The sequence below is a fragment of the Rousettus aegyptiacus genome, unplaced genomic scaffold (assembly GCF_014176215.1).
Source record: "Rousettus aegyptiacus isolate mRouAeg1 unplaced genomic scaffold, mRouAeg1.p scaffold_m13_p_1, whole genome shotgun sequence".
Lineage (NCBI taxonomy): Eukaryota > Metazoa > Chordata > Mammalia > Chiroptera > Pteropodidae > Rousettus > Rousettus aegyptiacus.
The window spans coordinates 1342818-1365258 of record NW_023416284.1 but is presented as its reverse complement, the minus strand read 5'-3'; the positions used below and the strand labels follow the sequence as shown (position 1 = coordinate 1365258).

The 22441-nt window shown below is 67.2% G+C and overlaps 1 protein-coding gene across 5 annotated transcripts in view; it reads right to left on the bottom strand.

Moving 5' to 3' along the window:
• PRDM16 (PR/SET domain 16) overlaps nt 1–21733 on the bottom strand; it is a 272002-nt gene extending 250269 nt beyond the window's left edge. For 3 of the 5 annotated variants that reach the window (XM_036227880.1, XM_036227884.1, XM_036227889.1), the window contains exon 1: nt 21427–21731. In XM_036227880.1, the coding sequence (XP_036083773.1) occupies nt 21427–21463 (37 nt within the window). In that variant the 5' untranslated portion in view covers nt 21464–21731. Of the gene's footprint in view, nt 1–21426 lie in introns of all 5 variants that reach the window. The other 2 variants (XM_036227890.1, XM_036227892.1) reach the window with 2 other exon arrangements.
• Nucleotides 21734–22441: the final 708 nt, after the last annotated feature.

The window sequence follows — 22441 nt, the reverse complement described above, 5'->3', positions numbered from 1 at the left end:
TGAGGGGGCCTCAGTGGGCAGCTGTGACGCTCCCTCCCGAGGAGAGCTCGGGGTGCAGCAAGCTCGGGGTGCGGCGTCCTCCACGGGGCCAGGCCGCTCACGACAGCGGACAAAGTGCTCTCTGGCCAGCAGCGTGGAAGTCCCCTTCCTGCCACCGCTCGCCCGCCAGGGCCCGCGAAGCAACAGCCACTCTCCGTAGGGACCCCAGCCCAGGCGCAGAACCGACGAGGGGCCGGGATGGCCACTGTCACTGGCCCAAACCGCCCTCTGACCCACAAGTTCTGGTCCCAAGGTGGGGGTTGGGAAACCCACTACCCGCTCAACGTGGATTTATTTTTAAGTCGCTCCATTCTGAAATTCCACTTATGGGGACGCAGACAGGCAGGCTGGCAACGGCCAGCGGGCATGCCCCGGGCCCCGCTGCCCCGGCCCCCACCGTCCAAGCCCCCTGCTCTTACCGCCCGCTGTCCCACCCCTGCCGCGGGCCCCTGGCTCCTGACCGGCGCTGCGAGTGGCCCCCACCCACCCCGAGCCCTCAGCTGCCGGTTTCTAGGTCACTGACAGCCGCAGACCACACTGGCCACGGCCACTGCCTTCCCCAGACCAAGGTCACTGGCCAGAGTCACCACTTCTGTTTGGCACTTCCTGGAACACGGCAGTGCAACCACAGAATCACAGAAGTCCACACGCCCGTGGCGACTCTGGAAAATTCTCAGCGCGCGGGGAAATTTACCAAGAGCTCCTTCCTTGTGGCTCCTGCCCTCTGCGTGGGCGTAGGGGGGGCGTGGAGGCCACACCCGCGGCCTTCCAGATCCTTCCCTGTGCTTTGGGGCGCAGCTACCCCGGCGTCACTGGGCGACAGTCCCCACGGGCCGGCCGACGGCTGCCGCGTGACTCGACAGGCCGCTCACGTTGTCTGCCTCCGGCGCGGGGCTCACCTGGGCCCGGGACGGGGCGCAGGCGGGTGAGGGTGCCCCCTGCCCAGCCCGGTCGGGATAAGCAGCGGCCCTGCACGTTGCAGGCGGGGTCGCGGGCCTCGCCGACGGCTGTGTCCTGGCTGTCGCGGGGCTGGGCAGCGGACTCCCCAGGTAGGAGGCTGCGTCCACAGAATCCGGGGGCCACACGCCCAGCAGGCCTGCCCGCTGCTGCCTCACCGCGGCCGTCTACTTTAGGGGTGCGTCCCTGGGCCTTCGAGCTTTGCCTCCAGGCGGGGCAGCCGCTGGAGGTAAAGGAGCCGGCCCGCCGGCCCGGGGGCCCTGTGGCCCGACGGGCGGCACAGAGCCCCGGGCAGGGGCAGCCGGCTGGGGGAGGGGCCCTGAGCCAGCGCGGGCTGCGTCCGTCCGCGGGAGGTCCAGAGCGGGCGGTGTGCGTGGGCGCGGCGTGCGTGGGCGGCATGCGCGCCCCGCGGGCCTCCTCCTCCCCTGCCTCAATTTCCCCGCCGACGCGTCGCGAGCGATCAGTGGGTTTAAGCTGCTCTGGTGACCTCAGGGCAGAATTCTGATCTCGCTTGTGATGGCCACGGCCACCCCATTTTCTGTCCCCAGCTTTCATAGAGAAGGGTCCTCTCGGGCCCAGAGCACAGGACACAGGAGGGCGTGGCAGCCCCCCCAAGACCCCCTGCACCCTCCGTGGCCATTCTCGCTCCGCTCCACGGGGCCTCTGTACCCAGGAAGGGCTGCCGGGCTGGACGCAGCCCCTCCTGGAAGTGTCCGGGGTGGGGGGGCGGGGGGAAGCCTGGAGACCCCCCGCTGGCTCCTTGGGGCAAGCCATGCGCTGGGACTCGGGGGCAGAGAGGCGGTGACCCCACCCCGGGGGCCTCTGCGACCTGTCCTGAAGGGCCCGCCTTCAGCCCAGAAGCGGCTCAGGCCAGAGTCTCCTGCAGAAGGGCCACCGCTTCGGGGGGCCTGGGCCGGAGCCTGCTCACTCAGGGGGCGTCACTGCAGGAAGAGCCCCCTTGATGTGACACCAGGCGATTCTGAGCCTCGGCCGGAGTTCGAAGGCAGGAAGCTTTGGGGCTCCAGTGTGGGGCTGTTCCTGGGGTCCGAGGGGGTGGGGAGCTGCCAGGCCAGGCCCCAGGGCCCCCAAGCCACAATCATCAAAAGGAGCCCCATGGGTGAGTGTCACGGCACATGGCCCGCTGCAGGGGTACGCATGTGGCCTGCCTCTCCAGGGAACCCGTGCCCGGAGAGGGCGCAAGGGCTGGTCCAGCTCTGGTTGAAAATGGCCACTTGGTCCCTGAGGAGTGTCCACCGTTAGGTGGACCGCCCTGGGGACTGGCTCAGAGCAGCACCCCGAGGCCACACTGAGCCGGGTCACAGCCCCTGGCCTGGCCTGGGTGGGTGCATGGCGGCGTCTCCCCCTGGACTCCATCCGGAGCAGACAGGCAGCTAGGGACACGGAGGCCACCGTCCCCGGCGTCACCACGCTGCCCTGGTCAGTCGGGATCCCCGACACGCCCCCGGGGCTGTGGCACCTCTGAGCTGCTCCCTGTACACCGGGAGACCCGTTCACCTTCCCCGAGGGGCCCGGCAGGTGGGGCCCTAACAACCCCAGGGCAGAACCGGGGGTGCGTGGCCTGGGGCGTCACCGGGGGCGGCGGCGGAGCTGGGATTTGCGCCAGGGCCGCCTGCTACAGGGTCCGGGTACCGGTCGCCCCCGCAGACTGCGCTGCGTGCAGGGGCGTGTCCACCTCGGTGCCCACTTCCCCAGGAGCCCAGGGAGCCAGGACGGAGCTTCTGCAGACGCCGGGAGAGGCAGGGCGGGCGCCCGTGCAGCCACTGGACGAATGGACGACGACGCACGTGTGGACGGTTGAGGTCGCTTGAGCCCGGGTCACAGCCGCTGGACGACCAGCCCTGGGCTGACGGGGCGGGGTCACTGGGCATGTGTTCGATTTCTCCAGGTCAAAAGAGACGCCTGTGCGGAGAGGCTGGGGCCTCAACGCAGCAAAACGAGGATTTTGCAAGTGCCGAAGAGGCGGCTCCCTTGGAATTTCCCCGTGGTGGCGGCCGCCCTGAACGAGCCACTTGGGGAGCAGATGTGCCCCGAGAAAGGGGTGTCTGACCCGCAGCCTCGCAGGGGCGCCGTTTCCATGAAAGGCCGAGGAGCAGCATGAGTTTCAGGGCCTGGGGACATGTGGCTCCCTGAAGAGGGGCGGGGCCAGCCTGGGAGCCGCCCCCCCGCCTAGCGAGGGCACTCGCAGGCCACCAGCCCCGCGGAGGACGCGGCCCAGGCGGGGCGGGAGGCGGGAGGCCAGGCCGAGCCCTTCCAGAGAGCCACGAGCTCCGGCTGGAGCCCGCCGGGGTGCAAGGGCGACGGGGTGCCAGCGCTTCTCCAGGCGGGCACGGCGCTGGGGCAGAGAGCACGGTGGCCTTGGCGCTGTGGGGCACACGCCGCAGGGGTGGGGGGGGGTAAACGCACTCCCTACCCCCTCCTGCGCCCACCCCACCGAGGGTCCAGCTTCTTTCCTCAAGCGCGTAAGAGCACACGTGGGCGGAGGCGACCGTTCCTGGACTATTCCCAGGGACCAGGCTCCCAGCTCCCTGCGTTAATGTGACAAAGACCGGCAGCTGGCCCCTCGCCTCCTCCCCTCCTCCCCTCCTCCCCTCGGACGCCGCTCAGCCGCCCGACCCCAGCGTGCATCAGCCGCTCGGAGGCGCAGGCCAGGCCCGGCGGCCCGGAGCGCCAGAGAGAGCGCATGAAATAGACGATCCGTCAGAAGTTCAGGCCCCATAAATCTCAGCCGCGCTGCCGGCCGGCTTTGGAAGGCGAGGGAAACGGCTTTACGCAGCAAAAAGAATGCAGCGTGGAGGCCGGAGGTCGGGGGGTCGCGGGGGGCCGGGGGAGCGTCGTCTAATCTCCGCTCAGCCGTAAGCGGGAGGCTGGACCCCAGTGCCACCAACAGCAACGCATTTCCCTCCCCGGAAAATTGATTTGTCAACAGCCAGAGACTCGTCCAAAGGCATCTCAAGGTTGTTTTAAAAAAAATAATAATAAAAAGCGAAGGCAAGGACGGTGGGCAGAGGCATATGCGATCGAGAGATGCTCTTGAGCAGAGCGACCCCGCAGCCGCCAGGCTCCGTCCCCTCAGGACCGAGGCCTGGACGCGTCGGGTTTACGGGGCCACGGAGACGGAGCTCCTGACCAGGAATCCGTTTGCAGAGGACCAGGTCGAAGGAGGTTTAAATCCCCTGCGATCTAAAAACTCCCTCCCACAAACCCGAAAGTGCGCGTTTCCTCATTTGGGGTCGAGTTGCCTGCCAAGGGCTGGGAAGGAGCCCTGACCTGACCCAGATGTGGGTGGCAGCTCCCCCTCGGGCCCCGGGCCCTGTGCGTGGTGACTGGCCCAGAGGGCGGAGCCTGGGGTGCTCCCAGCACCCCGGCTTCTGGGCCCCCGAGGTGGGGCGCAGCAGAAACTGCAATCACAAAGTCTCCTTCTGCTGTGGGGAGACGCTCACCTCCTGTCGCCCTAAGACTCCTGCCCTCGGCCCCTGCCGACGTGGGAGGGCCCAGGGAAGAAACGCTCACCTGCCCGTCACCTGCCCGACACCTGCAAAGGCCCCAGAGGTTCGTGGGCGCCGCGGCCTCCAGGCCAGGTCCCAGGCCTCGCGGCAGACACGGTCTGAGGGGTGCCGGCACTTGCACCCCAGCGTCGCCCCTCCTCATTCCCATCTTTCCTTCTCTGTTGCTTTGCCCACGTCCGGCAGAGGCGAAGTGTTCCGTGTTGGGTTCCGTCCCCCAACTGCCCCACAACTGGACAGCCAGCCCCCGGCATGGTCTCCTGCGTCATTCACAGCGAACTTCATACGAATAGATAAACAAACGGGCAAGCGCCGGCCGAGTGGGCCAAGGACCCTCCGCTGGCTCCCGGGGAAGCCCTGCGGCGGAAGGATTGGTAAAATGACCCCGGAAGGTGGCGGGTTGGAGATGGTGATGGCTGGGCCTGGGGCCCTGCGCGGCTCTGGGCCCAGCACCACGGTGCCAGCCGGCACTGCCAGGGCTCGGGGAGACCAGCCCCCAGGCCTCTGTGGGGCCCCCAGACAGGGACCAAAGTGTCCTTGGGAGGGTACAGCACGAGGGGCCAGCCGGGGGCGGAGCCAGGCCCAGCGACGTGTGGGCCGCAGGCCTTTCTGCTCTGAGGGTGTGTGGGGGCCGGCGGAGTCGGGGGCCAGCTGTGGAGGGCCCCTCCACCCCTGGACAGGAAGTGCAGGACGCACTCAGGCCAAAAGGACACTGAGCCTGGGCCCGGAACCGCTGACCCTGGACTCCAGGCCGGCCGTGAGGTTCTGCACATGGACCTCTCCTGGCAAGCAACCCACAGTTTGTAAGGTCTCCCACACGTACACACGAGCACACCCACCGTGCCTCAGCTTCCCCATCTGTCCTCCCTGAGCAAGGTGCACAAACAAAATGGGACCCAGAGCAGATGGCTGCGTCCCACCCCAGGACACCGTGATGGCCAGCGGCACCGTGGACACGTCCTGAGGATAAAGGACGGAGCCGAGCCCGTGCCACACGGCGGGCCTGTGGCCAGGGACAGACCACCTCAGAGCCCCGGAGAAGCGCACTGCCCACCGTGGCCGGCCCACGCTCAGGCTGGCCGCGTCCCGGGCCGGCAAGGCCTCGGCCAGGCCACTGTGAACCAGGATGGCCCCCCAGGCACCCAGAGCAGCACGGCCGCGGCCCGTGGTGGCTCTAGGGCAAGTGGGCATGGGCGTGGGACGCCGGCTTCCAGGGGCCGGGGTGGCCCGTTCACAATTCAGTCGCAGGCCTGCAGGTGACGGTCCCATGTCACAGACAGGGAGGCTGGGCCACCCAGCTTTCAGGTGCTGGGTGAGGACCAGCGGGGCCCGTCAGAGCCCAGAGCCCACGTTGCCCACCCACGAGGAGCCAGCCCGTGAGCACAGGTGTCTCGCCCAGGCGAGCCAGGCTGCACCTGCTGCCCCGAAGGAGCCGTCCAGTTTCCACCCAGGACCAGTGCATCCCGCCCCCGCCACCCCTGCAGGGCGGTTTGGAGCCGCGCCCAGCGAGCTGCACCCCACACATCTGTGGCCCTCCGGGCCCTGCACGCAGCAAGATGAAGCTTTGTCCTTGGGTCGTGGGGTCATTCCGACCCTGTGAGGCAGAGACGCCCACGGCTGCGGCCTCGACGACCCTCGGTCCTCCTCGCGTCCGGCCAAGGCTGCAGGCGCCCTGCCCGCGCCCACATCTCTTCAAGGCCGCACTGGGACCTGCAGACGCGTGGCGGGTCGCGGTCGGGTCCCAGCACAGTGGGATGCACCCGTATCCACTGACGAGGACGGGAATGAGTCATGGACAGAGGGCGCGGGACCAAGGGCCCGGATGCTCGGTGCGTCCCAGAGCCCCCGCACATCTGCAGCGGGATGTGTGGGGCCCGCCGTGCACCTCCACCCAGGGACCCGCTGGCCCCGACTACCTGCAGTTTGCAAGCAGCCCCAGGAGCCCGCAGCCTGCCCGTCTGCCCCCTTCCGCGCCCCCAGCCTCTGCGATTCACGATGCCCGCGACCAGCCGCTGGCTCTGGGAAGCAAGACGCTGCTCTCCAGGCTGTTTCCCCGGGGGGGGGGGGGGCGGGGGGGCAGGGGCTGGGCACGAGCACCACAGACAGCCAGGACGCACGTTCCCAAGGGCAAGGGCAGAGTGGACGGTGCCTCCCCAGCTCGAATGTCCCAGGCCACAGCCTCCACTCCAGGCTGCACTCAGATTTCGGCGACAGAAGGGCCAGGCTGCCGTATCGGGGTACCTGCATGAGCTCGGTGTTGCGTGGCCCCTGGCCCCCAGAATTCCACGCCTCCCAGGGGGCGGATAATCCCAGGAAAGGCCTCCTGCCAGAGCCAAAGCACTTTGTCCAGCTGAGACTCCTGGTCCCACAGCTCCGCTCAGGAGCCCCCCACCGGGCCCCAGGGCTGGGATCAAGTGTCCCTTTGAAAGGGCCAGACGGGACCCTGTGCCCCTGCTCCTGGGTCTGCATGACACCGGATCTAGCTGGAGCTTCTGAAGGCCACTGCCCGCCCCACCCCAGGACAAAGGGCCCGGCACTGCAGGGCCCACCAGCACCGGCGGGGCGGGCTTCCCCTTTCTCCCACCGGGAGCCCACGAACCCGTGCTGGGGCTCGGCTGTCCCCGCCTCCCTGTCCTCGTGCCCCACACGCCAGCGGGACCGGGAGCTGCAGCGCCACCCCCCGAACGGGGGCCCCCTCGCCCGCCAACGCGTGCTCTGCCCCACGTCCATGTGCCGGTGTCCCGGACCGTCCAGCGCTAGGACCAGCCTGGTTCCCGGAGTCGTGTTTGTGTACACAGAGCGCTCCATGCACGTGTGTGCGTGTGCACACGTCTGCGTGTGCGTGTGCCACATGCGTGCACACCGTTGTGTGCCTTGTGCAAATGCGTGCTGCCGCGTACTGGCTGCATGTGCATGTGTGTTCCCTATGTGCACATGTGCCTTACACGTGTGTGCGCGTGTGCGCGCATGTGTGCAGGTGCGTGTGCACGTGCAGAAACAAACTGATTACAACAAAGCCCCATTAGCCTAAGTTTCCGAGTGAGTCCCAAGCATGTCCCCCGGGGTGACATCAAAGACGCACTGTCGGAAGTCAGAGCGAAGAGAAACAGCTCCCCCCCTTTCGTGTCCGGGACCCGCCACTCAGCTCCCCAAAATCTCCTGGAACGAGACGAAGCGAGAGAACCCGAGAGACAGGGTCCGGCTCTAACGCTAACCCCCCGAAGGCTGGCCGCTGTGCTGGGGCTTGCAGGATGGCCCTCGGGGAGGCGTGCCACAGCCCCAGGCCCCGCGAAGGTACCTGCCTGGGTCACACAGAGCACATGACCAGGCCACCCAGACGGCCCCAGGCTCCAGGGGCTCAGGCGTTCGCTCCCTACTCTTCAAAATATTTCAGACGAGGTTTTAAACCTGTAGGCCACAGCCGGAGGCCGCCAGGGAGACCGCTCAGACCCACAGGCCCGCACGAAATCTGCCTCCAGGCAGGTGCGAGAAAGTTCCAGAAACCCAAAGCAGCCGTCCGTAGTGACAGTACGGCGGTCACCGCGCCAGGGGCGGGCAGCCTGCACGTCACCCCAGGCGTCACCCCCTGACCCAAGGCCCCGCCTCTTCCGCCCGTGGGAGATGTGGGGTGGGAGCCCCGATGAGCCCCCACCCGGAAAGAAAAAGCAGGGGCCGCAGGCAGGCGCCCACTTGCGCGCACAGGTCTCGCCGCACGTCCTCCCCTGAGGCTGGCCCTCTGGGCCCACCAGGCGGAGCCGCCCACCCAGCTCTCACAGCTGGGGGTGCAGAGGCAGAACTGGGGCCCACGTCTGCCTCCCCAGATCTGAGAAATGTCCTCATCCCTGCGGCCAGGCTGAAGGTCCCGGGGAAGGAGCGTGTGACACTGGCCATCCGCACTTGTATTGCCCTGACCCAGCAGGGCGGGACTGGTCAGAGGGCCCAGGAGCCAGCGCGTGCCCCCCACGATGGGGGAAGGAGGCTTCCAGGGGACCCCACCTCCACTTCTCCAGAACCGCGCCCGCCCTCTGCCCCAGGCCTCCTCAGCAAGCCAGGGCCGGGCCAGCCCTGCTGCCCGCTCGTCTGCAGCTCTGCCGTCCATCCGCTCCCCGAGGCCGCCCGGCCACCCTCCCTTGGCTGAGGGCAGCCTTCCGCCCCGGGCACCAGCACTCAGCCGGCAGGTGGGCCCGACAGGTTCCTCTGGTTTGGTCCAAGGTCCGTTAAGGTGATGATGCCATTGGTGGCATCTGGGCTTGGGGAAGTGCAGACCACCAGCTGGGGCTGGTGACACACAGTGGTGCGCTGTCCCAGACGCTGGGGGCACGAGGCCCAGCCGTGACGCTTGCCGGTGCTGCCCACCATGACGGAGGCCTCGTCGGCCAGGCCCGTGGTGGCCCGGAGTCCCCAGGGCTGTGGCCCCGGGCTGGGCAGGGAATGAGGGTTTTGCTTTTACTGATTCTGTGAGCGTCAGGGGCTTCAGGGGGCAGTCATTGCAACACTGGCCCCAAGGTGGCCTTTCCTCCCTCGCGCCCTGTGCCTGGGACATGCCGCCTGCTGGTGACCTCCCCTCCATGATGGTCACGGCTTCCAGGGGGCCCAGACTTGGCCTGGAGGTCCCGACACACGCACAACCCAACACAGGCTTTGCTGACAGTCTGTGGGCCACTGCGAGCCACCGCCCGTCCCCTCCCTCCGCCGGCCGGCGGACCCTGCAGGTGAGGCCAAGTATTATTCTATCCCCGTGAACAAGGAACCAGGGTCTTTTGTCAGAAAAGGCAGGCCGCATTCTTCTGCGTGGCCCTGTGCCCCACCCTGGCATGCCGAGTCTGCGGGTCATGGTGGGGGGCTCCCAGGGGGGCAGCTGGACCGGGCTTCTCACCCTCACCGTGGCCATCGGCACCCCCTCCCCTTTGAACGAGGGCGGTCTGTCGGACGGGAGGCAACTTAACACCCGGGGTAAAGGGAGAACTTGGAGCAAAGAAAGATTCCTTATCCCGGCTGGCAGCCTGGGGACCAGGCGGGGCGGCCGATGGGCCTCAATCCCGCCGTAATTAGCAGATGAGGTTCAGTAACACGCAGCAGCCCCGAGCGGCTCCATCTAACCTTTAGAAGGTAAGATTAACACCCTCGATGGAGAGAGAGTTAAGACAGGGGGCCCCGAGCTCCGCGGTTCTGAGCCCGGGCAGTGAAACGGGAGCCCCCCTGGGCCGGCCACCTGCCCCCCGGTTTCTGGTGTTCTTTCTCTCCACTGTTTTTTTTTTGTTGTGTTTTTTTTTTTTTCAGTCCTTTTGTTCATAAGAACACTCGGCCAAACGTGCAGCCACCAAAATCCCACCCCTCCCCGTCACACACACGCCCACACACACGCACAGGGTCCCTGCACACAGGAGCACTCCGGGTGTTGGGGGGCCGGGACCCCCGCCTCGCCCAGCTCCTTGCCGGAGACGCCAGTCCCCGCAGGCTGCGCGGAGCCGGGGACCCCCATCACTAGGTTCACTTGTTGCTGCTCAGACCTCACTGGCGGGAAAGAAACCGCGGCCTCATCCTCTGGTCAGAAATCCCTAACCAGCGCCCCCTCCTCCGTGGGCGGGTGGCACTCGGGCTTTTAAACAGTGGGCAGGCAGCAGCGGATGCCGCGGGGCTGAGGACAGTGCCCCCCGGGTCTCGGCAGGTCTTATTTTTGAAGTCACGTCAAATCACTTCCAGGGAAAAATTGATCTGTCTCTGATAGCTTTTCCTCCCGCTAACGTGATAAATAATTAGCCGCGTTGTCGGCCTGTTTCATTAAATAAAAGGGCGGCTAGATGGGCCGAGATCGAGGAGGCGATCAAGACGGCGGAGCCGGGCGGCACCCCCCCCCCCCATGTCTCCTGACACCATTTGTTCCCTGTCAGTCACTAGCCCCGCGCTCAGCCCGAGCGGGAACCGAACACCGACTCGCAGAGGTCCTCCCGGCACGCCGCTGCAATTTAATATTTTCGCACACAGACACCTCATTATCTCGGAACCTGACACTGGCAGCATAATTCTGCAATTTTTCAAGAGGGCCTAATTTTTCCCAACGTGAGCGCGAGGGCCGGGGATGATCCGCACAGCCTCCGCCTCGTCGTCTCTCCTGGGGGGCCGTGGACGTGGGGGGAGGTGCTCGCGGGGCCCCTGCGCCTCTGAACGTCTCCGCCCCCGTCCCGGAGCGGCCAGGTGCCGACAGCTCCGGGTGGGCCGGGCCGCCGGGTCGCAGTCACAGTCTCGGTCTCGGTCTCCGACGCAGCCAGCACCGAGAGCTAAGCGGGGGCAGGGCCGGGGGCGGCGGGGGGGTGGGGAACGGTGAGAGCGACAAAGTGAGGGGCTCCTTGCAAAGCACACGTGGTCACACATGGTGGTGCAGTGTCCCCAACGAAACGAAGCAGAACAGCGCGAGGGTCGGGCTCGCACGGGGGCCCCGCCCACGCTCGCGCGCATGCGCGTGGCTGCAGCGCCCCGAGGGCCACCCGCGTCCGCGCGCGCCCTGGCGACGGTGCCAGTGCGGGGACCACGCAGCCGCAGCGTCTGCGTGGGGCACCGAGCTGACTCGGGCGCCGTCGTCTCCCGCTTTCAGGCACTTCAGGAATGCGTCTGCTTTTCCAGGAACGAGGGCCAGGAGCCATTTGCGAGGAAGGCCAGATTTCCCAGGGAGGGGGCGAGCAGGTGGCAGGAAAGAGGAAGGCGGCGCGGCCCAGCAGGCACCGGGCCCCACGCCGGTGGCCGCGGCCGAGGCAGCTCCGTGTGCACTGAGCCGCGGGCATTCTCCGGCCGATTAGCTCCCTTCCGAAAGGGACCCCGGGGGCCTCGGCCCGCACGGCCACACCCCCCACGCTGACACCCCAGAAGCAGTCCCCGGGCCCCCTGTGATGTAACCCGCATGCGCGCTCGGGGCTCGGCCAGCAGGGCAGCGCGTGGGGGGAGGGACGGCCCGCAGCCGCTTCTGAGTCCGGGGGCTGGAAACGGTGGGCAGGTCAGCAGCAGCCCGAGGCGCCGGTTTCCCACGCAGCGAAGACCCGACGTGTCACTTTCGCGACAGAGGGGTGGAGTGCCTGCGCGGGGACACGCGGATGCCCGGGCGATGGCTCCACACTGAGCCTTCACGAGAGAGCCTCGTCCGAGGGCACGTGAGCACCAGGGAGGGACGGAGGCCCCAGACTCCACTGCAGCCACGCGGAGGGCAGGCGACCGGGGACAGACGAGGACAGACGCCCCACGCTCTGCCCAGACGCCCGGTGCTCTGCCCGGCAGCCCAGCGGCTCTGCGTGGTCCCATCCGGGCTCCTGCTGTGAGCATCCTTCTGGGTCTCTGTCTCAGCACTTTACAGACCTAGGTGGCGGAGCCTCTCTGGGGCAGCCGTGACAGCCCACTGAGCAGATGCACTTGTCCAAGGGTCTCAAATCCACGTCCCTTCCCCTCACAGAGGCCACGAGAAGACTGATGGAGTCTCCTGCATAAACCTGTGCTGACGGCCAGCTTCTGAGCACAGAAACGGGGATTACGCCGCGTCACAGGAAGCAGGCCCCCACCGCAGCCCGGCTCCGTCCCTCGTGGCGACCCAGGCATTTCGTCCCTGTGCCGAAAGGGTGGAGGTTCTTGCCTGCCACCAGGACCAGAGCAGCCAGCCGCACGGGCTGTGCGTGTGAGACATGGAATTTAAATAGAGAGAGAGAGAGAGACAGAGATAGAGAAACAGAGAGAGACGGAGAGAGAGAGAGACGGAGAGAGGCTCATGGGAGCAGAGCCTCCTCCCTGGTCCCCTCCCTCCCACCTACACCCCCTTTGTAGCTTTTCTGATCTTAAGTAAAGCAGTTAGCTAGGGGTCTGTGACCCCCTCCACCAGCTCAGAGGCCGGGCCGGGATTCAGAAGCCAGGCCGGGGATGGAGAGAGCGGGATGTCCCCAAGGTGCTGAGGCTGGGGTGACCCACTGGGCTGGGTCTGGCTTTCTACCCCTCCCAGCATTTGGGACACGGAGGCCCCAACTCCGGGACTAGGACCTGCTGGCCAGTGAGGCTCAAAGAGTCTGGGGACCTACATGAACCCCCCAACTCGCCACACTGGCTGAACCACCACATCCGAAGTGACCACAGCTTCCTCAGGGCGGCCCCCCGGTGAGCATCCTGCAGCTGCCTGGGGCCCTCGGGCAGGTCTCAGGGCCCCACGCACAGTTGTCCCGGCACACAGTAGGCCTACGGGCTACGTGCTGGGCTCCAGGGGTGGAGACAAGGAACACATGGACCGCAGCCGCCCAGACAGAAGCCCCCACCCCCTGCGGAACTGGGAGGCCTCGGACGAGCAGGAGCCGGCAGGTGCCGGCAGCTGTCTAAACCCCGACGAGGCGTAAGGATGCCGAAGGCCCGGGCCCGGCGTGGCCGGGGGGCCGGGAGGGTGGCCGGAGGGAGACACTGGCCTTTGAGCTCTGCGAGCGCCTGACTGCACGTCCGAGGGCCGGAAGGACCGAGCGCCCGTGCGTCCCCGTCCGAAAACAAAATCTCAAGCGAAGGACCCGGTGCCACCACACATGCCGGGCCGGGTGGCAGGACCGCCTTCGCTGGAGCCGGCGGAGCCGCCAGTGGCCGGGCTTTCTGACCAGTGCGCCCACAGCACGGGGTCCGTGCCCTCCCCATGGCCCCCGCACCCCCTGCAGGGCCCCCGCAAGGCCCCCACAAAGCTTGGAGGCCGAGGGCCGACAAAACAGTTTCCCGCACGAGCCAGGGAGCCCAAACCAAAACCCTGTCCTGACCGCCTGTCCGATGGGCCTCAGACGCCATTCCGACTCCCCGACACCTGCCGCAGGACCCCCACCTTCCAGGCAAAAACACTGCAGCAAACACCATGCCGGACCCTTCCAGAACCTTCCGTGCGTTCGTCCCCGCTCGAAACCGGGAGTGGAAGAGCAAGAGGTGCCCGTGTGCCACACTTCGCCCGAGTGGCAGGTTGCCCCCCTGCTCCCGCACACCCCCTCCCCCTCCCCGGGTTCACAGATGTGACTGGTGGTGGCGACCTCGGTGTGCGGCACACGCAGCCCAGGGTCAGATGCCCGGAGCGCCCCGCGCCGACCGCAGGCCCCACGCGAGGTCCGGGGCGCCCGCGGGCCCAGACCCGATGGACGAGCTGAGCGTTTGGCTTTGTCATTCCTTCTGCAGTAGGAGAGCAGACAAAGCCGCTTCTTTCTCAGTTCGGCAGCTCACCGAATGGAAAGCAAACCTCCAGCCTGAGCACCCAGCCCGGGCTCATGGAGGGCACGTCGGCAGGCCCTGTCCCCGGAGCCGGGCGTCCGCAAAGACCTGGCCCAGGACCCCACTGCGCAGCCCCACCGGCCGCCCCCCTGAGAAGCAGGAGGGAGCTTCAAACCCAAGGACAGGGCTTCTGTGCTCCCCACCGCCCCAGGCCCCAGCGTCACTCACACTGGGGTTCATCAGAGAGCGGAAATTCTGCATCAAAAGGAGAAATCAGGTCTACCTAAATCCGGGCAGTGAGTCGGGAGGCTAAGGGGCGGGGTGAGGGCGCAGTCCTCCCGTGGAAGCAGGTGCCCGCGGACGTTTCCAGGAATTCCCTCTGAAACGCCACTGAGACCCTGGAACCCGCCCCTGCCCCACGTCCTCAGGCCTCAAACCAAGGCCACCAAGGTCTCTTCACCTGTGAGTGGCCCTGGGTGTTCCCTGGGCGTGGGAATGGGGACAGACCCCCTAGAAGACGCCCAGGCACCTGCGTGGAGACAGGGGCCGCAGGCGCGGAGGCCGAGCCCCTGCGCCTTGCCCTTCCACAGCCTGACTCAGTCCCTCTCCCGTCCATGCTGGGGACAGGCCAGCAGCCAACATTCAGGGCTTCAGCAGCACAAGTCGGGTCTCCTCACGGCGTGTCTCAGAACCGAGAGATGAGCTGTCCGAGGAGCCCACACTCCGCCCGGCACCCCCTCCCGGAAGACCGCTAACCACCCCTAGCGGCACGCCCGGGGGAGCAAGGGGCCAGCGCCTCCATGGTCTGCCTCGTGGCCGCAGAGCCGGCTCCGGCCGGTCAGGCCCGCTGGGACAACGCTGACCCCGACAGACACTCGGGCTCGCCCTCCACGCCCGTGCCGTGTGGGCTGGGCATTGACGGTGCACACCTGTCTGGAAGCGTCGCCTGCCAAGCAGCAGCGAGCCAGGTGACTTCTCTCCCAGCGCTGGTTCTGCAGAATGCGCAGGGCCAGCGCGGAGAGCAGGTGTCTGGCCGCTGGTTCCCTTTCCCGGGCAGAGAGGCAGGGGCGAGCACAGGACACCGGCACGGGAGGTGCGGCCCCACCCCTGCAAGGCCCCCCACCCCGCGTTCACCAGGCCTTCCTCCCAGCCGAGGGGCCGGCAGAGGGTGCACCCCAGGCCCAGCAGCACCAGCCTCTGGGGTCCCCTCTAACCCGAGGCGTGCCCCACACGGGTCTCACCTCAAGGGCAGAGTGAGCCCAAGTGAGTGAGTGACCCCGCGCCCCTCTGGTTTGTTTAAAGACGGCCCCCCGCCCCCCTTCTCTGCCTGGAAAGATGGGGCCGCGGGGCTGGAAATGGCACAAGCGTCAGGATTCGAAATGTGCTTGGGACAACGCAGAGCCGTATTTAGAGGAGATAAAATATTCACCAGGACCCAGCCATGTTTTCGAATGATTATAAATTATTTTAACAGTGCATTTGCAAAGGGTTATAAAAACAGCCATAATATATTTTTTTCCTTAGATTCTAGAATTACCAGTGTGACAGCTAATGCAATAATGATTTGTTTCAAATGCCAGTGTTTAAGCTGTATAAAGCTGATTTTATACATTTTTCCAGTAGGCCGCATTGTAGTTAATGAAATTAAACACACCAATCGCATTTGTCCCCAGGGGACGAGGAACTGAACACACCACTGGTTTATTTTTTTATTAAAATAAATTGCAGCCGGCAAGATGGACTAATTGCATACAGAATTGAAAAAGAAACATTCCATTGATATAATTAAGCCAATTTTCATGGACAGAAATAGTTATAGTGGATATAAAATAAGCAAAGCCTTCACCAGAATCTGACTTCCCTCCTTTTTTTTGCACAGAATGTTAACTATTAAACAAATATGGATCTGTGAGCTCCAGGGCATCGGCTCTCAGAGTCTCGGGAGAGGCCGGCCGGCCGGGCGGGCAGCTCAAGCGGCTCCAGGCTCCGGAGGTTGTGGTGGCAAAAACCTGAGGCAGCAGAGCGGCCGGAGCAGGAAGAGGCCACCGCTCGGCTGCCCTGGGCCCGCAGGCGTCTGTGAGCACCGGCCCGCCCAGCGCGGTCACCGTGGCCCGGCCGTAGCCAAGGAGGTGCCCAGCCTTAAGGACGGTGGCCGCCCCAGGCTGGATCTGGATCGGCACCTCCCTGGCCCTGTGGTCAGGTCCCCTCTCTCCTTGACTGCCTTGGGGGGAGGGGCGGTGAGATTTCCCTGCAGACTTGGGGTGGGGGTGGGGGTGGGGGTGGGGGCGGAGGGGCAAGCGGACAGGTCCCAGACTTCCTGCCTTCGCTCAGGCAAAAGGCACTGAGTGGGGGGTGCAGACAAGCAGCCCACACTTTTCACTGCTCTGCACCTGCCCTTGAGCGAGGTCGCCTGCCCGGAGCCAGGGGCTGGAGAAGCTGGAGCCAGGCCTCCCCGGCAGGCAGGGGCCGGGAGAGCCACGGGAGGGCCGGGCCTGCAGGCGGCTGGGAGGCTGGGGCGCTCGCTCCAAGCACCCCGAGTCTTATTTGCTTTTCAACAACAGACCTGTCACAGGCTGGGCACTGGCCTTGGGAAAATACTTAAACCCTGATGCGTCAAAAAAAAATATCTTATGGAAATACCTTGCAGTGGGGGTGGGGGGATGCTAAATAAAACCGGGCCCGCCTGATTTAAGCGCCATTCAGTTTCGCCCTGAACTTGCTGTGCGACCTGTGTGGGTTATTTGACCTCTCTGTCTTTGTGCCTTGGGCTTCTTCCCCCTACAAGCCGTGCCAGCTAGACACACTCCATTCTCAGGGTCCGCGAAGGGGGTGGGGTTTCCATGTGGACCTAGGCACCTCTGAGAGAAGCCTGACCCGGGGGGGCTGGCACTCACAGAGACAGGCCCCGGCTTAGGCCACCCCGGCCCTCACCGCCCTGGCAGGCAGGTGTGTGCAGCCAATGCCTGGGGCCCACGTGCCACCCCCACCTCGGGGAAAGCTTCCTGGGCTAATGCGGCCCAAAAAGATGGGGTCTGTCCTAGAAAGCCCGACCCCCACCCTCTACCTCGGCCCCTCACCCCACCACGCCCCTCCCCCCACCGCTGATCCAGACCTAGGTTCCCCACCCCCCCATGGGCGCTCTCAGTGCCGACTGAGTGGAACACGGGCCTGCTGCCCCGGCGCCTGGGCCATGGCGAGGGTTGGGGTTCCGGGTTCGGAACCCGCCATTCTCTGTCCGGAAGCTGAGAAGCAGAGCCCGTTGGGCCGGGACGGAAGCGCTGGAGGGGCACCGCGCTCCTCCCGCCCGGCTGGGGTCAGGGGCGCCGGGCGCGGCCGTCCCCAGGTGTGGACTGGGGCGCCGGTCGCTCTGCGCCGCAGCTGGCCGCGACTCTGTGTGTGTGCGGAGAACCGGGAGCCGCCGCGGCCACCGCCGCTCAGACCCGGTGGCCATGCCCCGCGCGCTCGGCCCTCGGCGCCGGCTCTGCGCCCGCGCCGCTCCGGTCCCCGCGGCGAGGCCCCGCGCTCCCTCCGCGGGGAGAAGTTTCTGCCCCTCGCGGGACGGCGCCCTGACTGTGCCTTGTCCTTCCGCGCCGGCGACATGAGCTGTAGCGTCCAAGGCTCGTTACACGGGTTTGATTCAAAACCTGATAAATTGTATTTAGCGCTATTTGAAAATTTTAAACGAAATTGCTGAAAAGATTTTTAATCCTGGATAATTTTTGTTGAAACTCTAATTATACATCACCTTAATTACCAGCCACGACCCCCCAAGGGTCCCTAATTGCCTCCTAATTAAATGAAACAAGGGGCTCATCGCGCCCAAAGTGGGCCCCGGAGCTGCCGCCCGCCCCCAGGGGCCTGGTGGGGGCGCCCCCGCGGGCCCCACTGCCAGATGGAACCGGCGTCTCAGCAGAGGCAGGTCCCAGGTCCCCGCCCCGCGCTCTGCCGGGGAGCGCAGGGCTCGGGGGAGCCGCGGTCCAGGCGGCGCGAAGGCCCAGCCGGCACCTGCTCTGCGGAGGACGCAGACTGGACGAGCGGGGCGCCGGGGGAGGGGTCAGGCGGTTGGGGACCCCGGAGCGCAACCGGTGCTCTTCCCTACGGAGGTCACCCCCGAACAGGACTTGGCTACCCCCGCCTGTCTCTTGCAGGCCCCCAGCGATGGCACGCCCGCCCTGACGACGGCAAAATCGGAGCCTGCGGGCCTCTGCGCACTGCCGCGGGGCACCTGGCCTTGGCCGCCAGCCCTGCACCCCGCCCCTCCGCCGCCGCCGCCTCCGCGCTTTCGCCCGAAGCGGGCTGGACGCTCCCGCCCGCCGGACAGCTCTGGGCGCTGCTGCCCCACCAGGCGTCCAAACAGGGGCCGGCAGTCCTGGCTTCAGGGAGAGGGCTGGCGGAAGGGGCAGCCTCCGGCCCACCCCGGGGGGAGAAGGCCCCGGCACAGCAGGGAGGGCCCCCGGCCTGTTCCCGCTCAGCCCGCAGCCCGGCTCCCCGACCCTGCCACACACGCACACGCACACCTCCCTTACACACCTCACCCTGCAGCCCACGCAAGGCACACGAAGTGCTACATCTAGCCAAGGTCGCTGCCCCCACCCCCACCTCGAGGGCTCAGCACGCCTGCCTGAGGAAGCCATCATCGAGAGGTCTGTCACCTCCACGGATCAGGCCTCAGGGCAGCTCTGGTGCAGGCTCTGGCTGGACACAGTCTGTGGGGCCCATGCTCCCTGCACGGAGGTCAGGAGGGCAAGGCGCCTGCGCTGACCCCCGCCCGCCCACCTGGCTCACACCAGAGGCAGAAACACCGAGCTTTTGTTAGGCACTCCGTTTTTAAATGTGGGACAGGGACAGCCCATCTGCTCACAGGCCAGCACTGTCCCAGCCTGTGTGAGGGGACCCTGGACTCGACCTGTCCTCACTGCCCCTGCCTCCTAGCCTCACAGCGAAGAGGTGGGTGTCCGGGCAGCTGGACTGCAGCCCAGGCCTGGACGCCCCGGGGACTCTGACCTTGGAAAGCTCACCTCGGAGCCCCTAGGGTGGGTCCTGCATGTGCTCCCAGCTCAGTCGGTGTGCAGGCCCAGCAGGGGAGAACCCCTGAGTGGGGTCCTGGGGACACGCCAACGAAATTATAGCCCCAGATCCACCCTCTGGGGCAGCCCCCGAGCTCTGAGTCGGGGGGGGGGGTCACACCTAAAGTTGTCCTTTAGGGCCAGGCACACGGCTGCAGGCTCAGCCCGGCCCTGCGCACCAGCCTTGTAACTGTGACCTCTCCCCTACCCCCAGCCCCCACCCCCGCCAGCCCCTGCGGGATGGAGGGGGTCGGTCAGCTGGGTGCCCTGGAGCTGCCCTCTGCCTCCGATTCAGGTAATGGAGTCAGGTCCCCAGGGACATCCACATCTGCTTAAAATATCGTCCACCGAAATGAAATTCCTCGGTGGGTCCTGTGCTGCGTCAGGCGGGCCTGCCTCAGCCACCACCTTACGGGGAGGGCTGGCGGCAGCTGCCCCAGCTGCGGGGCCCAAGGGGGAGGGCTTCCCAGGGTTTGCCCTGGTGTGGGCTGCAGCTGGCCTGGGCCTGACAGACCTGCTGGCCTGTGTTCCTTCTCAGTAAGAACTCCCAGGAAGGGGACCTGTGCGCTGCCTACCCTTGGCCCTGTCCTCTGGCCTCCAGGCCAGGCCACAGGCCAGGCACCATACTAGGTCCTGAGCAGAGCCTGGCGGGGGCAACCTTCCCCACCTGGCAGGGCTGGAGCAGACAGAGACAGGGCCAGACCGGTGGCCCGCCTGCCGGGTGTGGGACAATTCCGCCGCTCTGCACGCCCAGCCGCCACTCGCTTGCAGCGAAGGCCGGGGGAGAGTGTGACCACTTTCCACTCTCTCGCTCAGATTCCGGCTCTTTCTCAAGAGAGCCTGACCTGGGCGGCCGGCAGCCCCAGGCGGGGACTGTGAGAAGGCCCAGCGCACACACAGACACGAACGCGCCCGCAAACACTCCCGCCCCGCGCTCTGGCGGGCAGGCAGGTAGCGCACTCACGGCTCAGCCAGCTCCAGAACGGGGACCTCGTTCGCACCAAGAGGGCCCAGAGGTCACGCAGGGGAGGCCGGGGAGGCCAAGGCCATGAGCACCCGGCAGAGGAGCCCGGCTGCAGCGCGGCGCCTTCACCTAGGGCCCCAACAGCCAGCGGGGCGTCCCTGCGCGACCCGTGTAAGCTGGGAGCTGCTTTTCCCCGGCGGGCCCAACTGCGGCCTACGACTGCGGAGCGAATACCGAACCCGCAGCGCGGAGCTTCTTCGGAAAACTGTCAGGAGTTTCGCGTCCACTGGGCTCACCCTCAGGGTTGGCCCTGAATGCTGCGAGGCCCGGCCCGTCAGGCCGAGGAGGAGCGGGCTGCCCGGCCTGGTGGTCGGGCGGGAGCCCCAAGGGGAGTGGGTGGGGCGCCCCTTCCGCCGGCGGAGACGGGGGCGGCGAGAGCGGGAGGCGCCGGCTCCGCTCCGCGCGGCTCTCGCCGCTTCGCTGCAGCCGGGCCTCGGCCGGGGCTGCGGGAGCCGCGCTCGCCCGGCGGCGCCACCGCCGCCCCCACCTGCCCGCCTCTCGGGCCGCAGCTCCCGGCCCGTGGGCCTCGTGGCCGATGGCGCTGGCGCCGGGACGCGGAGGGCGCACGGGTGGCCCCGAGGCGCAGCGGCGGGCGGCTGTTCAGACCGCGGGAGCACTCGGCCGGCGGCGAGGACCCGGAGGCGGAGGGCTGGGCGCGCGGAGCCCGGGGCTCGGCCCGAGACGGAGCGAAAGAGAAAGTAAGACCGGGAACCGGGCAGTCTCGCCGGGGGCAGCTCTGTCCCCGCCGGGCCTCACGGCGGTGCCAGGCGAACGTGTGCCGGAGGGTCTGAGCAGGGCCAAGGGTGGCGGCAGCGGCGGCGGGTCGAAAGGCGGCCGGGTGGGGAGGCTCCTGCCGGAGGCACCGGCGGCCGGGCGGCCCGCGTGGGCTGCCGGAGTCACGCAGCAGCGCCCTCCGCCGCGCGGGACACCAGTGGGAATAAACTTCACGACCACAGTTTCGAGCCCAGGAAGACGTCTCCATTTTGCTCCCCAAGTGGCTGTGGCTGTCCTGCCGTCGCCAGCCCTGCTCTCGCGCCCGCGGAGCCGGTGGGCGCCGGCCCGCGCCCCCGCCTCCGCCCCCTCCCCGGCTCGGGGTCTCCCTCCTCTGCGCCCGGCCGGCCGACGCCAAAGGCGGTGCTCTAGCGCCCACTATTTCAAAAGCCCGGAATATGATTTGACCAGGACTGAGAGCCACTCGGAGAGAGAGGGAGCGAGCGAGCGAGGAGGAGAAAGTTGCTCTCCCCTTTCGTCAACTTTTCGCTAACTTTCGCTTTTCGCTCCCCTCCACCCCCAGCCCTCCCCCTCCGCCCCCCTCCCTGGCCCCCACCGCGCGCCTCGGGTTCCCGGGCCCGAGCGCCTGACAAGGGGGGGGGGGAGGGGGTTCGGCGAGGAGGGGGCCGGCGCCTTCGGGGAGCGCGCGGCCCGGGCGCCCCGAGCCTCCGCGCCGAGCCCGGCCGCCCCGGAGCGCGGGAGGCGGAGCAGCCCCCGGGCCGCGCGGCCGATCTGGGGGCCAGGAGCCCGAGGCGCGCCGGCCTCGCCCCGACGCGCACCCCTGGCCCGGCCGCCCCGGCCCCGCGGCCCGGGCCCGTGTGCGCGGCGCGGCCGAGCGCAGGGGACTCACTTTTGGCTAGCTTCCTCGCCCTCGCCTTGGATCGCATGGTGTCGGCTCGCGGAATCTCTCTCCTCCTCCTTGAGTCCAGAAGCAGCTACACACTATCTTCATCTCCCCAGCATTGTCAGTTTGGACACCTTCGCACATGCGCACAGAGCACTCAATCTGACACCCCTCGCCGGGGCCAAAAAAACTTTGCAATGTATTCATCATCCTCATCGTCGCGCTGCCGCCGCCGCCCGCCGCCTCGGCGCGGGATTGGGGGGCTCTCCTCGGCCTTCCCGGGCTTCACCTCACTTATCTCTCCCCCCGCCCCCTTCCCCACCCCCCTTTTCAGCGCTGCTCGGAACTGGCCCTTTAAGAAAACATTCCGGGCTCGGCGCTCCCGCCCGGGGCCCGCACCCCGGACACTTTAAAAGGACCCAGGTGGCCCCGGAGGCGAGGTGACTATCCCCCCACCCTTCCCCTGCGCTGCGTCGCGCGGCCGCTCCCGCCCCGGCCGGCCGAAGATGGAGTGGAGGCCGCGTTTACCCTCGCGACCTCCTTGGATATGCGGGCAAACGCACCGACAGGCAGTTTGGACGTGGGTCTGGATGGTTTTGCTTCGTTTTACTGCATTTTAGTACTAATTAAAAAGCTTTGCGTTCACTGTCGCCCTAGCCCGCTTTTCTCACTGTCTCTCCCTTGGGTCCCCGCCCCCGGCCCGCAATCGCCGGAGGGGGTGTCCGGGCCCTCGCGCCCGAACCCGGCTCCTCCGAAGGCCCCTCTGGGCCGCCGCCCCCCTCGGGCCTCCCCGGCCCCCGCCCCTCCCCTTTGCCCCCACCCAACCGCTGCTGCTTCGGGCTTCTCGGCTCAAAAGCAACAGCGGCAGCGCCGCCAGCTCCGCGCTCCGCCGCTGCCCCGGCCCCGGCCGGCGCCCGCGACCCGGACCCGCCGCCCTCGGCCCCGCGCAGAGCCGCGCGGAGAAACGCGCCGGACCCCGGGGAGGCAGCGCGGGGGCGGCGGTCCGCACGCCCGGGGTTCG